Source organism: Hypanus sabinus, chromosome 9, assembly GCF_030144855.1.
Source record: "Hypanus sabinus isolate sHypSab1 chromosome 9, sHypSab1.hap1, whole genome shotgun sequence".
In the NCBI taxonomy this organism is placed as follows: Eukaryota; Metazoa; Chordata; class Chondrichthyes; order Myliobatiformes; family Dasyatidae; genus Hypanus; species Hypanus sabinus.
Genome location: NC_082714.1, coordinates 129,135,907 through 129,150,174, shown reverse-complemented (window position 1 = coordinate 129,150,174; position 14,268 = coordinate 129,135,907). Strand labels below are relative to the sequence as shown.

General features: G+C 42.7%; 1 protein-coding gene across 2 annotated transcripts in view; it reads right to left on the bottom strand.

Moving 5' to 3' along the window:
* The window catches only part of ada (adenosine deaminase), an 86,391-nt gene that overhangs the window by 15,908 nt on the left and 56,215 nt on the right, over nucleotides 1–14,268 (bottom strand). For both annotated transcript variants that reach the window (XM_059980555.1, XM_059980556.1), the window contains 2 exons: nucleotides 6,781–6,896; nucleotides 4,703–4,827 (listed from right to left, as the gene is read on the bottom strand). In XM_059980555.1, the coding sequence (XP_059836538.1) occupies nucleotides 4,703–4,827; nucleotides 6,781–6,896 (241 nt within the window). The remainder of the gene's footprint in view (nucleotides 1–4,702; nucleotides 4,828–6,780; nucleotides 6,897–14,268) is intronic.

Below are 14,268 nucleotides of genomic sequence, written 5' to 3'. Positions count from 1 at the left end.
CAAGTGTGACAGCCTATGAAACTCAGGAGCAGCAGCATATAAAGACGTGGACTATCATAATTTTGTACTTTTTGGCATTAGAAGAAAGACATGTATAAGTTAACACAGTAATAAAAAGTATGTGTTTCACCGTCTTTGAGTAATGCATATAGCTCTCCCTTCTCTTGTTGTGACATACTTAAGGACAAGGTTGAAAATATTTGCTTTCTCTGTGCTCGGTTTCTCAGTTACCTTATGCTTATTCTTAAAAATAACTTCTGGGTTCAAGCCTCTCGGACCTGATCGGCGAAGCCCAGCATACAGGCAGTAAGGAAATAAGGTCACATGAATGAACCACCCAAGCCTCCAGAGTTAACCTTTTTACAGGCACAAAAGCCATCTCTCAAAGCTGTGAAATTCTTTTTCCTCCATGCTTTTGACTAGTCTGACATACAGAAACATTGAGAATATTTAAAATAAATAAATGTTTGTATAATTTAAAAAATAAATTCACCTAGAACACTTTAAAATCATGACAACACATACAAATTACTCAAAAAAGTCTTCCTTTTAGCATTATTTCTTCCAGCTCCCCAGTGCTGATGTTGTGTGTTTTCAGTGTAAGTGTAGCCTGGTTATGGAGCTCAATGACAAATTCACCAGCAGAAATCCGTCAGTAAGCACGGAACTGCCAAACACACCCCAGTCCTAAACCTACTGTACTTACACAAGTAAATATTGACAGTTTATAACAGAGCCAACAGCATATACCTTCATTTTTATGAGGCAGAAATTAAACATTACAAAGGTAATATATTAAAGTCCTCATTGCAGTTATGATATCTAGATAATGGCCTTTCCTCATCTAATCAGTCAACTGCTTCATAAACGTATATCCAGATTGCATTTATTTTTTATTCACACCATCTTACTCAACCTGAAACTACTGACATTGGGATCCATGCAATAAGGAAATCAGTTGAAGGTGAGAATATTTTGTGTGATAAGCAATTATATCAAAGAACATTTCAGAACACACACATCACTGTATATTTAATGGCAGTCAATTCATATAACAACAAAGCTATGGGATTAACCAATTGTCATCCACTTGAAAGAATATCCTATGTTAATAATCAAGGTAGCAACTGTGTACTTAGTGTATGAAATGCACTGCATCCTACCTAAGTTATGAAAAAGGATCAAGTGCTTTCCCGGTGTACAAGATGAATAAACACTTCTTGGGCTTCCAGTGGGTAGAGGTATCGATTATAATTAGAGTATTCATTTGGGTTACCCAGAGAAATCGGCGGTAGCACGACACTGCATTTGCAATGGCCATAGAATTGACTTCAACAGCACTAAACTACTGTATCAAGCCAATGGCCTGAAACTGGCGTGCTTAAATTTGCGCAGTTTGAAGAGTACTGGGTGATGCGTCAGCATACTCCAGTACTTGGACACTGTAAAGGCCAACGTGACCTTCCTTCAGGAGCGTGGACTACCACACCTCCGCAACTACCGGAGGTGGTCACGTTGGTGGACCCAAGGTTTGTCTGTGTGGTCGGGGGGAAACGATTGTCACACTTCCGGCCTGGGGATTCTGCTACGGGGAGGCAATTTCTCATTCACCCAAGTCAAAGAGGTGGTTGTGGGGTGCCTTCTGGTAGCAGACTTCAAATGCCGGGGCACTCCGCTCCGGCTGATCAACGTGTACGCCTCCCCCGTGCGGAGTTGGCGGCGGGCCGTCCTCAAGCAGCTCCGACCGCTGCTGGTGACGTCCCGGCCGGAGACTTCAACTGCACCATTGATGTGGCTGGACGATCCGGGTCTGCCGACAGCAGGCCGGATAGTACCTCCAGACTCCCGATGGAAACAGTTAAGATGGCCAAGCTGCGTGACACCTTCGGCAACCCCACAGTTCAGACAGCTCAGCCCACTCCCGGATCGACTTCCTCTTCCTCTCCGTGTCTGCCACGGTCAGAACCACCGATGCCATACCAGTGTTCCTCTCTGACCACTGCCTTCTGCAAGCCGCCAGTCACTTACGGGAGGGCCGGAAGGCAGACAGGGGAACGTGGAAGCTGACCCCGGAGAACATCGAGGAACTAGAGAAGGAGTACACAGGTTGGAGAACCTCGAAGGCCTTCTCTGATTCCCCAGTTCACTGGTGGGAAGCCACCAAGGAGAACATCAAGAGGTTCTGCATCCACAAGGGTACCCAGAAAGCAAGGCAGGGGTAGAGGGAACTGTGTAAACTCCAGACAGAGTTGCAGCAACTCCTCCTCCTGCAGTCGAGGGGGGTGGATGTCAGCGAGGAATCACGAGAAGTGAAGGGCCGGCAAGCCCAGCACTTCGCCACCGAATCCTCCAAGATCATCTTCCGATCGAGGGTCCAAACCTTGGAGCAGGACGAGACGTGCTCACGCTTCTTCTTCCAGAAGGTGCTCAGGAGGAGCCCTGTGATCCACAGCCTTAAGGAAGAGGACGGCTCAGTTGCGTCCTCGCAGACAGACATACTGAGGATCTGCAGGCCCTTCTATGCCGGTCTGTACGGAGAAAAGGCCACAGACACCACAGACCCCTGCAACTTCCTGTCATCTATCACGCAGGTCTTAGACGACGGCAAGCGGGAGAGTCTGGAGCAGCCGCTGACCCTGGACGAGCTGACTGGCTCCGTCCGTTCCTTTGAGTCGGGTAGGACTCCCGGAGGCGACGGGAGAGTCTGGAGCAGCCGCTGACCCTGGACGGGCTGACTGGCTCCGTCCGTTCCTTTGAGTCGGGTAGGACTCCTGGAAGCGACGGCTTACCGGTCGAGTTGTATTCGGCTCTGTGGAACCGGATGGGCCCCGACCTGCTGGAAGTGTACAACGCTATGCTTCTAGCCAACAGCATGTCAGTATCCATGAGTTAGGGCATCATCACCCTCATCTATGAGCAGAAGTGGCAGAGGGAGGACATTAGGAATTGGAGGCCCATTTCACTCCAGAATGTGGACTACAAGATCCTGTCCAAGGCTGTCGCCAACAGGGTCAAGTCTGCACTGGAGCAGGTGATCCACCCGGACCAAACCTGTGCTGTACCGGGCAGGAAGATTTCAGACAGCCTCGCGCTGCTGAGGGACACCATCGCCTACGTGCAGGACGGGGGGTGGACGCCTGCCTGGTCAGTGTGGACCAGGAGAAAGCCTTCGACAGGATATCGCACACGTACATGGCGGATGTACTCTCCAAAATGGGTTTTGGGGAGGGAATACAGAATTGGATTAAACTGCTCTACACGGGCATCTGTAGCGCAGTCCAGGTCAACGGGTGAGAAACAGACAGCTTCCCCATCAGGTCTGGAGTCAGGCAGGGCTGCCCTCTCTCCCCGTCTTGTTTGTGTGTTGCATAGAGCCCTTTGCCGAAGCAACCAGGAAGGATGGGAGCATAAGAGGGGTGACGCTGCCAGGCAGTGGAGGGACCCAAGTCAAAACCTCCATGTACATGGACGACGTCACCCTCTTCTGCTCTGATCCGAGGTCAGTTCACAGGCTGATCAGCATCTGCGAACAGTTCGAGCAGGCGTCGGGGTCCAGGGTCAACTGCACGAAGAGCGAAGCCATGCTCTTCGGCAACTGGCCCGAATGATCCGGTGTTCCCTTCACCATCAGGGCTGATCACGTGAAGGTGTTGGGGATCTGGTTCGGAGGGGCCGAGGCGTACAACAAGAACTGGCATGAGCGCACCGCCAAGGTGAAACAGAAACTGGGACTGTGGGGAAGGCGCTCCCTATCGATAACAGGCAAGAACTTGGTCATCCGGTGTGAGGTGTTCTCAGGGCTGCTGTACTTGGCGCAGGTGTGGCCAGTCCCCCGCTCCTACAGCTTGGAAATCACTCGAGCCGTCTTCAGATTTGTCTAGGGATCCAAGATGGAGCGGGTCAGACGGGCGACCATACACAAGTCCCTGGACAATGGGGGCAAGAATATTCCCAATGTCCCCCTCACCCTGATGGCCAGCTTCGTGTGTGGCTGCATCAGGTCGTGTGTGGAACCAAGTACCACTATGTGCCCAGTTTTTACCTGTCGCCCTTGCTACCAATGTTTTATTTGGCCCCACTCCTGCGCAACACCCCAGTCAAAGACAATGGTCTGGCTCTAAGTAAGAAATGGAATTTGATTGTAAACAAGGTGGGAGAGCGGGAACCTGGTTGGATGAGCAATGACCATTCAGGAAGGATGGGCTACAGAGGTTTAAATACCACCAGACTAAACATGCCCAAGCATCATCTGTAATGGAGATGGCAGAGTTTGTCATCAGAACATAATTGATGGCTGGAAGCCCAAGAAGAATTTATTGTACCTAAATTATGAAAGATTTTTTAAAAATCTAACCCTACTTCTTGATGGATGCAGAGGCAGATGCACAAGGGGCATCCCTTTCACTCATCTGTCTTCAGCTAATGCTAAAGGGAACGTAAGATTGCATGATGTACCCAGGGAATCTATTTTTAGTCCTCTGTTCAGGAGGATCATTGGAAATGCTGTTGTAAATGTCTCCCTCAGAGTGCGACAGAGCAAACTGAATGCCTTCTGATGAGAGCAGTTCAAGGAACGCATTGTGTTACCACCTCTATCTGTTGTAAAGTTTACATGTCCAACAGACCAAATGGGATTGTTTTCATTTTTGAATACAAGCTCCCAGTCTTTCCTGTTAAAGTTATGTGAACGCGAAACACATACCTCAAAGGCTTCACCGTGGCCTGAATGGATGTCAGTACTTAAAGACTCATCACCTGCCAAATCAATGCCCACAACACCTTCATTGCGATATTTCTTGCACAAATGTACAACTTCAGCCGACCATTCTGAAAAGAAATACCAAAAGCGTAATTTTGTCACTTTACCACTGTCAGCCAGGGTTAACATGTTCAAGATCGTACTTTTATAAACTTTTATCAGGTCTACCGTCCGCATCTGCCGCTGCTTATAGTAAATGTCCCCTAATCTAAGCAGCATCCTGGTAATCCACTCCGAAGCCTCCATATCCTTCCTATAAAGGGGAACTCCAATTAAATGCATACCCTTGATGCAGCCTGACAGGAGTTTTATAAAGCTGTAACATAACTCAAATTCATTGCCTCAACTAATAAAGGCGAACATGCCTTGCACCACTTTTACCACCCTATGAACTTGCACACTGTCACTCTTATAGAGCTATGGAAGTTATCCATCCTATTGACCAAAAGTCCATCAATATATTCTTCATTCGAGATATTATCAATCACTAATTCACTTCATAATTCAATATTCTTATTCCAAGATTGGTGTGTAATATACTAGATAGTGGACATTGCTGGATTGCACCCAAAAAAATTCACTAAGATACAGTTGTTTTTTTCCAGTCTAAATTTATTAACTTAATATTCACAGGATTGGAGGAGTGGTGAATGGTGATATTTTGTGACAGCTATATACAAACTGTTCTTCCAGATCCATATGCCAGATGCTTAAAAGGGACCTTTTCCAATGTTTTAAAGATTTTTTTTAAAATGCACATTCTATTTTTCATAATCTTGCCTGGTTCAATGATCAATTACCTTATTTTAAGTGAAGAATAAGACATACAATAAATCGGGTCCACTCAAGTTTCTATCTTTAAGTAGAGATTCATTAAGTATTCCCAAGGCTATGTTTGCATCACTTCCTAGTACTCCACTGAGAACACATGGAAAATAATTCTTAAAGTCTATGGATTGTTAGTCGTGTGTAAATCTTCCGTTGCTGCCTTAAGTTGGATTTGGCATACAGAAGGACAGAATGAATCCTAGATCCAATTGTACTAGATGAACACAATTCAAAGATAATTCACAGAAAAATCTCAGTTGTTGGTAGATGGAAGACAGTCCTAAGTTGAAAAGATATTGAAATTGCCTGATGTCCAGCAGATTCTTGGAAGAAATTAGAATTCAGAAAATTTGTAATTTGACCTTTCAAGTCAAAGGACTTGACAATGGGTTTCAGAACTCAGAAGGGAGTTGTGCTGGGAATACTGGAAATATCCTGGAAATAAGTCTTAATGAGAACACATGTTTTCCTCCCCTCTGTTTTTCCAATTATGTGTTAATATAGCTACAACAAACTCATCAGGGAGAACTGCCAGTTGGGATGGTAGATAGCTTACAAGAGAGGAAGAAACAGACTGGAAGGAAACTGACTGTAGGAGGTCAGAGAGAAGGTGGAGTGGATGTAAAAGATAAACCAGGACCCGACAGAGGCAGACCCCAAATGAAATTCCATTCCATCCAATTTGCCTCTAGAAAGTACTCCACTCCTATATCCCAAATTTCTGGCCTGTTTCTTACTGCAGTAAGAAATTATTTATTTTAAATTTGATGATGTGTATAAAACAATGAAAATACAAAATAAATTAAAATGGCATAAAGGACTGAAGATAATCGTAAGTTCTACAAGGCTCCAAATGGACCTAGAAACAACAGCGGCATCAATCACAGGGGAAAGCACTGGCAACACCACAGCATGACAGCGTTGGAAAGAATGAGGCTGTTTTTCTTCATGGTCCAACTGGCCAAAAATAGGTCAAATGAAAAGACTGGTGTGACAACACCATTTAGTTTTGGGACTAAGCTTGGTGACCTCACTTTTAGTAATGATGAACAAGGATTGAACATCAATAGATTTATCAAATGCTTCAGGTAGCAATGCTGATAATGATCAAAAATGGCCATTATATGCAAATTTGATTAAAAAAGAGTGGGCAAAGGAGAAAGACTATATTTGCTTGTGCAATGATGTATTACCTGGCATGTGCCGCATGCAGCAAAGGATGGATCTTGCTTTAATTTTAAAATCCTTTTCTCCTTCCTGGAAGCCCATGTTGATAAGGTGAACCACTTCATCAGGAGTCAAGTCCCCACTGGATACAGAAGGAAACATGTCAGAGGCAGACTGAAAACGCACATCTGGCACATACTCAAGCAGCCATTTTGGATAAAACCAGCCAACATGGTAGTTTCAGAAGAGTAGGACTGGTTTTTTTTGAAACAATCAATGTCTTCTTCATTAATACTATTTCAATCCAAAACAAAATAGCACATGTCCCCATGTAAATAATTTAACAGAACCACTGTACTTATTTCAGGTTTGATATTGATTTCATTGCAGACACACATCATGGATCAGAAACAATTGAAAAACCTTGACTTTGTTTTTAAAAACCACATCTAGATAACTGCACAATATAAATTTTAATAGAAACTATTTTATTTTATCTTAAAATACTTTATCTTAGCAAATAAAATTAACTTAAACCTTTCAAAAAAGGAATTGATACACTTTAATTGATGCATTTCAATTCTCTGCCAGAGTTCACTTTGACTCAGTATAAGATTTACGCCACATATACCATTTAGTGTTGAGGCCAAGAAGTTCCACTTTGGTCACATCCGAACACAAGACCTCCTTTCACATATTTACAATATCTTCTAAGTAATGCTTTGTAAAGTCTTTAAGGGCAAGGATATGCTTTTGTTTAACGGTGCATGTGGCATAAATCAAATATTGCGCATAGTGAGCTAACACCATCCCTACTGTAAAGTGTGGTGGAGGTAGCATCGTGCTATGGGGATGCTTTTCAACAGCAGGGACTGAAAATCAGGTCAGGAATGATGGGAAGACAAATGCTGCTAAACGCAGGGAGATCCTGGATAAAAACCTGCTAACCTCTGCCAGAAAGCCTAAAATAGGACGGAATTTCGTCTTTCAGCAGGACAACGACCCAAAGCACACCGCCAGAACAACCACGGAGTGGCTTCAAATGAGGAAAATTGATGTCCTTCAGTGACCCGGTCAGAGTGCTGACCTTCATCTGATCAAACATCTTTGGCAAGATCTCAAGATTGCTGTCCACTGCGGCTCTCCAACTAACCTGACACAGCTTGAGCATTTTGCAAGGAGTAATGGCCAAATCTTGTTCCAACACTGCATAAAGCTAACAAAGACTTATCCAAAACTCCACTGACTGTAATAGCTGGGAGAGGTGATTCAACTAGGTACGGAGCAAAGGGGAATGAATACATTAGTTTTTGAATTTTTAGTTTTACATGCTTCATGATTTTCCCTTTTTTTGGGGGGGGGGGATCTCTGCTGTGAAACATGATCCACAAATAAAAATTGTCAGTTAAATTTATCAGAATCCCTGATTGTAATACTGTACTCATTTACGTGAACAAAGGGTTGGGTGAAAAAAACAAATACTTTATTTGTTTTTTTTTTACGTAAAAGAACAAATACTTTTTTCAAGGCACTGAATTTGGACTGAACAATGACGCAGTTGGAAGTAACACTCAGCAATGTAACACAGTTAATTCCTAGTAGAAGAGCTGGTGATCAAAGCAGTAGCATCAGTAACTGGCCCTTCATAGAAGTCTGATGTCTCCACTCCAATTACACCTGCCAATTCAAACCAGAATCTCAAGAGAGTTCTATACTGCTTAGCTTTCCTCTGCCTTATGAAGGCAATGGCAGCTACACTAGGCAACCAATGAAGTCATTTTTCTTAAAACAGATACACTGGCTACAATAATCAAACTGTCACCTACTACTAACAGCATTTAGGGTCACTTTGACTTTAGCCATCAATAAAAAGTTTGTTAAAGACACATGTGGGTTCTCATCATCACCATTGACAATTTCTCTATATTTAGGACAAAATATTCAAAGAAGAAATATAATCACTGTAATTACCCAAGACACTATTAGCTAATGAGCCTAATATCATTGGTTGCAAGCTTAAAAAGAGGCAAGGACAATCATGAAGCATTTAGATAATTCAGACATAGGATGAATGAGTCAGGTTATGCCAAAAAAAAAAGCTTACCTTGGTTCTTTTGAGGAAAGTTATTTCGATCATGCTGACATGTGTAAAAATAGGGAAAAACAAGCTAATACACAAAACGTTTAGGGAAGTGAAAATAGATTACACACCGAATTTCGCACTCCATTTGTACAGTAAATAGGGATGTCAGCAGTCTGAATGTAAATCAAAAAGCCAAAATTTGGGGGGGGGGAGGGGAAATGGGGGAGATCTGGAATACTGGTGAGTGACTTATTCAAACCCCATGACACATTTTGCTGCAACAGACAAAAGTCTTCGAGCACGATTATGGACTAGTGGTGAGGGGGGTTGCACAGTAAACACTAATGTTCACATTAAACACTGTATAAGATACTGGCCATTGCACTACAACAAATTAATTTAAGCAAATTAATGCTTAATTACAAGGAGCTATAAATGAGAGCTCCCAGTTGTTTAATGTGAAAGCAAATATTGATCCCGGATGCAGCAACCCAAAATAATGAGATAGATGGAAACATATAAATGTTAAGGTGCAGAAATTGGCAGTCTTGAAATACATAAAGGTGGGTAAATAAACAGGGCCTTAACAAGCATAGCCTAGGATACAGTGGGAAGCATACAAGGGAACTACTGGGGCCCTGGTTGTAATTATTTCATAGAACATAGAATAGTATAGCACAATACAGGCCACAATGTTGTGCCAAACCTTAAACTCTGCTTCCCATATAACCCCCCACCTTAAATTCCTCCATATACCTGTCTAGTAGTCTCTGAAATTTCACTAGTGTGTCTGCCTCGACCACTGAATCAGGCAGTGCATTCCATGCACCAAACACTCTCTGAGCAAAAAAACTTTTCTCTAATATCCCCCTTGAACTTCCCACACCTTACTTTAAAGCCATATATCATATCATATATCAAGCTTCATATCATCATTAGCCATGAGGAAAGTATTGGATGACTGGAGGAAAACTAACTTTGGCCTTTGTTTACAACAGACTGGAAAGAAAGGCAGGGAACAGTGGTCTGGTGAGCTTCACTTAATTCATTGGTGGGAAAAACACTGGAAAGGATTCTGAGGGGCAGGTTGTTGTTTGCACTTGGAAAGGCAAGGTTGGAATTGAGACATTAAACATTGCTTTGTTTGAGGGAGATCATGTCTCACAAATTTGATTTTTTTTTCTGAGGAGGTGACAAAAACAGTAGATGAATTAAATGAGTATTTTGTGTCAGTTTTCACTGTGGAAGACACGAGCAACGTGCCAGATGTTGAAGGGTGTGAGGGAAGACAAGTGAGCGCAGCTATCATTACAAGGAAAAAGATGCTCAAAAATCTGAAAGACCTAAGGGTGCATTAAGTCACACAGACCAGATGAGCTGCACTTCAGGGTTCTGAAAGGTAGAGATTAGAGGCATTAGTAATGATCTTTCAAAAATTATTGAACTCTGGCATGATGCCCAAGGAATGGAAAATTTAAATGTCACTCCACTCTTTAAGAAAGGAGGAAGGCAGCAGAATGGAAATTATAGATCAGTTAGCCTGACCTCAGTGGTTGGGAAGATGTTAGAGTCAATTGTTAAGGATGAGGTGATGGAATACTTGGTGACACAGGATAAGATAGGACAAAGTCAGCTTGGTTTCCTTCAGGAAATATCTTCCCTGATGAACCTGTTGCAATCCTTTGAGGACATTACAAGTAGGATAGATAAAGGGGATGCAGTGGACATTGTACATCTGGATTTTCAGAAGGCCTTTGACAAGGTGCCACACATGAGGCTGCTTACCAAGTTAAGAGCCCAAGGTATTACAGGAAAGTTGCTAACATGGTTAGAACATTGGCTAATAGGTAGGAGACTGCATGCGGGAATAAAAGGATCCTTTCCTGGTAGGCTGCCAGTTGCCAGTGGTGTTCTGCAGGTGTCAGTGTTGGGACTGCTTCTTTTTATGCTGTATATCAATGATTTAGATGACAGAATAGATGGCTTTGTTGCCAAGTGTACAGATGATACAAAGATCGGTGGAGGGGCGGGTAGTGTTGAGGAAACAGGTTGGCTGCAGAGGGATTTAGACAGATTAGGAGAATGGGCAAGAAAGTGGCAAATGAAATACAATGTTGGAAAATGCATGGAGACTATTTTCTGAACAGGGAGAAAATCCAAAAACCTGAGATGCAACGGGACTTGGGAGTCCTTGTACAGAGCTCCCTGGAGGTTAACTTTCAGGTAGAGCCAGTGGTGAGGAAGGCAAATGCAATGTTAGCATTCATTTCGAGAGTTCTAGAATACAAGAGCAGGAATGTGATGCTGAAGCTTTATAAGGCACTGGTGAGGCCTCACCTTGAGTATTGTGAACAGTTTTGTGCTCCTCATCTAAGAAAAAATGTGCTGCCATTGGAGAGGGTTCAAAGAAGATTCACAAGGATGATTCTAAGAACGAAAGGGTTATCACATGAGGAACATTTGATAGCTCTGGGTCTGTACTTGCTGGAATTTAGAAGGACAAGAGGGAACCTCATTGATACCTATCGAATGTTGGAAGGCCTAGACAGAGTAGATGTGGAAAGGATGTTTCCCATGGTGGGGGAGTCGCAGACGAGAGGGCGCAGCCTCAAGATTGAGTGGGTCCATTTAGGATAGAGATGCAGAGAAATCTCTTTAGCAAGAGGGTGGTGAATTTGTGGAATTTATTACCACATGCAGCTGTGGAAACCAGGCCTTTGGGTGTATTTAAGGCAGAGCTTGATAGATTCTTGATTGGACACGGCATCAAAGGTTACAGGGAGAAGGCTGGGGAGTGAGACTGAGGAGGGGAATAAGGGATCAGCTATGGTTGAATGGCAGAGCAGACTCGATGGGCAAAATGGCCTAATTCTGTTCCTATGTTATCAGGGACATGGGTCAACTGGTGTAAGTCATTTATATAGACTTTAGCAAGGTTTTTGAGAAGGCTTCACATGGTAGACTGGTCAAGGAGGTTAGAATACATGGCATCCTGGGTAAGATAGCAAACTGAATACAAAACTGGCTTGGTGGAAAGAGCCAGGATATGGAAGTAGAGGGGTGCTTTCAGATTGGAGACATGTAACCAGCATTGTGCCATAGGGATCAGTGAAAGGTCACCAACACAATAATTGTTGATAGAATCTCAGGTGGTGACGAGAGGGTGTATAGGAATAAGATATGGCAACCAGTGGAGTGGTGCTGCAGCAACAGCCTGACACTCAACATCAGTAAGACGAAAGAACTGATTGTGGACTTCAGGAAGGGTAAGACGAAGGAACACATACCAATCCTCATAGAGGGATCAGAAGTGGAGAGAGTGAGGAGTTTCAAGTTTCTGGGTGTCAAGATCTGTGAGGATCTAAGCTGGTCCCAATATATCGCTGTAGTTATAAAGAAGGCAAGACAGCGGCTATACTTTATTAGGAGTTTGAAGAGATTTGGCATGTCAACAAATACACTTGAAAACTTCTATAGATGTACCGTGGAGAGCATTCTGACAGGTTGCATCACTGTCTGGTATGGAGGGGCTACTGCACAGGACTGAAAGAAGCTGCAGAGGGATCTAAGTCTAGTCAGCTCCATCTTGGGTACTAGCTACAAAGTACCCAGGACAATTACAGGGGGCGGTATCTCAGAAAGGCAGTGCCAATTGGTAAGGATGTCCAGCACCCAGGGCATGCCCTTTTCTCACTGTTATCATCAGGTAGGAGGTACAGAAGCCTGAAGGCACACACTCAGCGATTCAAGGACAGCTTCTTCCCCTCTGCCATCCAATTACTAAATGGACATTGAAGTCTTGGACACTACCTCACTTTTTAAAAAAAAATACTATTGTTTTACTTATTTATTATTATTATCATCATCATCATTGTAATTATTATTTTAATTTATTTATTTTTTTCTCCTCTATATTATGTATTGCATTGAACTACTGCTACTAAGGTAACACATTACACGTCACATGCTGGTGATAATAAACCTGATTCTAATTCTAATTTTGAACTATTATGAAGGGATGCATTTTGTAATGTTAAAACAGAACAGGAAGTGTACAGTGAATGGCAGGGCCCTGTGCAGTGTTACTGAACAGAAAACTTTGCAGTATAAGTCGGAAGTTCTCTGAAAGTAGCGACACATCGTAGTGAAGTGGGTGTTTGGATGCTTACTGCATCATCTGAGGCATTGAGTACAGTTGAGGCCTCATGTTACACTTGTACAAGTTGTTGGAAGGCCATGCTTGGAGTGCTGAGTGCAGATCTGGTTGCCACACCAGAGGAAGCACGCAAGTAAGTTAAAGAATGCAAAAAAGATTCAGAGCAACTTTACCTAGATTGGAGGGTTTGCATAATAAGGAGAGATTGTACAGGCTAGGACTGTTAATCCCGGAGTGAAGAAAGCTGGAAGTTGACCTTACTGAAATTTATAAAATTTTGAGGAACGGGAACGGCAGATTGCCACAGTCTTTTTACTTAGGGTAGGTGAGGCACAGTTTTAAAGTGAGGATAGACAGATTTTAAGGGGATCAAAAAAACAAGTTTATTGCTACAAAGGGTAATGGATATATGGAATGAGCTGTTGGAGGAGATGACAGCAAGGTACAAATAGAGTGTTTAAAAGATATTTAGATACGTGCATGAATACAAAAGGTAGAGAAGGATGTTAGCCAAACACAGTAAATGTGATTATCAAAGACAGGCTTCTCAGTATGCATAGATGAGATGGAGTGAAGGGTCTGTTCCCTTGCTGTATGGCTCTATGAATTTCTATGCATCTCCAAAACATTATATGAAAGTGCCAAATGTTCCAGAATTGGAGGACTCACACAAACTTGGAAGAAGAATGGCACAGAAAGTTTATATTTAACTGCTTACATGCTGAATGATGGACGAATGACCAGACCATCTGCAGAACAGATTGTGATAGCTATTACAGCAAATTGTTCAGACACAACTCCATGATAATAGGTGGAGAGAATAACTATTTTTTGAGTGGCTGACTGCTGAGCCTTATACATTCTCATATAAGTGACTCTGTGCTTACATCTTTCATTGCTGCGCTTCCGTATATTAGAATTCCTATGTTAAAGAAATTGCATCTTAGAAGCAGTATTCAAAATAAATGGCAGAAGATAAACATTTCAATACACCAAGCCTTCTGTGCCTGCTCAGTGCCCTTTCATCTAGCTGAATTTTTAGTTTAGTTTCCACCCTAATAATAATGTTGTTCTTTCCTGTCCCCTCTTGATGCAGAACAACCTGATTTGTGGAAGTAATAAATACCAAAAGCTATAAAATGTTATACTTTTCACATTGTGATCTATTGATATAAAAAACTTTACGCAATCTAACCAATAAAGGGAACGAGAGAAAGCAGCTCTTAAAGTTAACCATTATGTTTCTACAACAAAATATTTCTGTAAAACAAATTG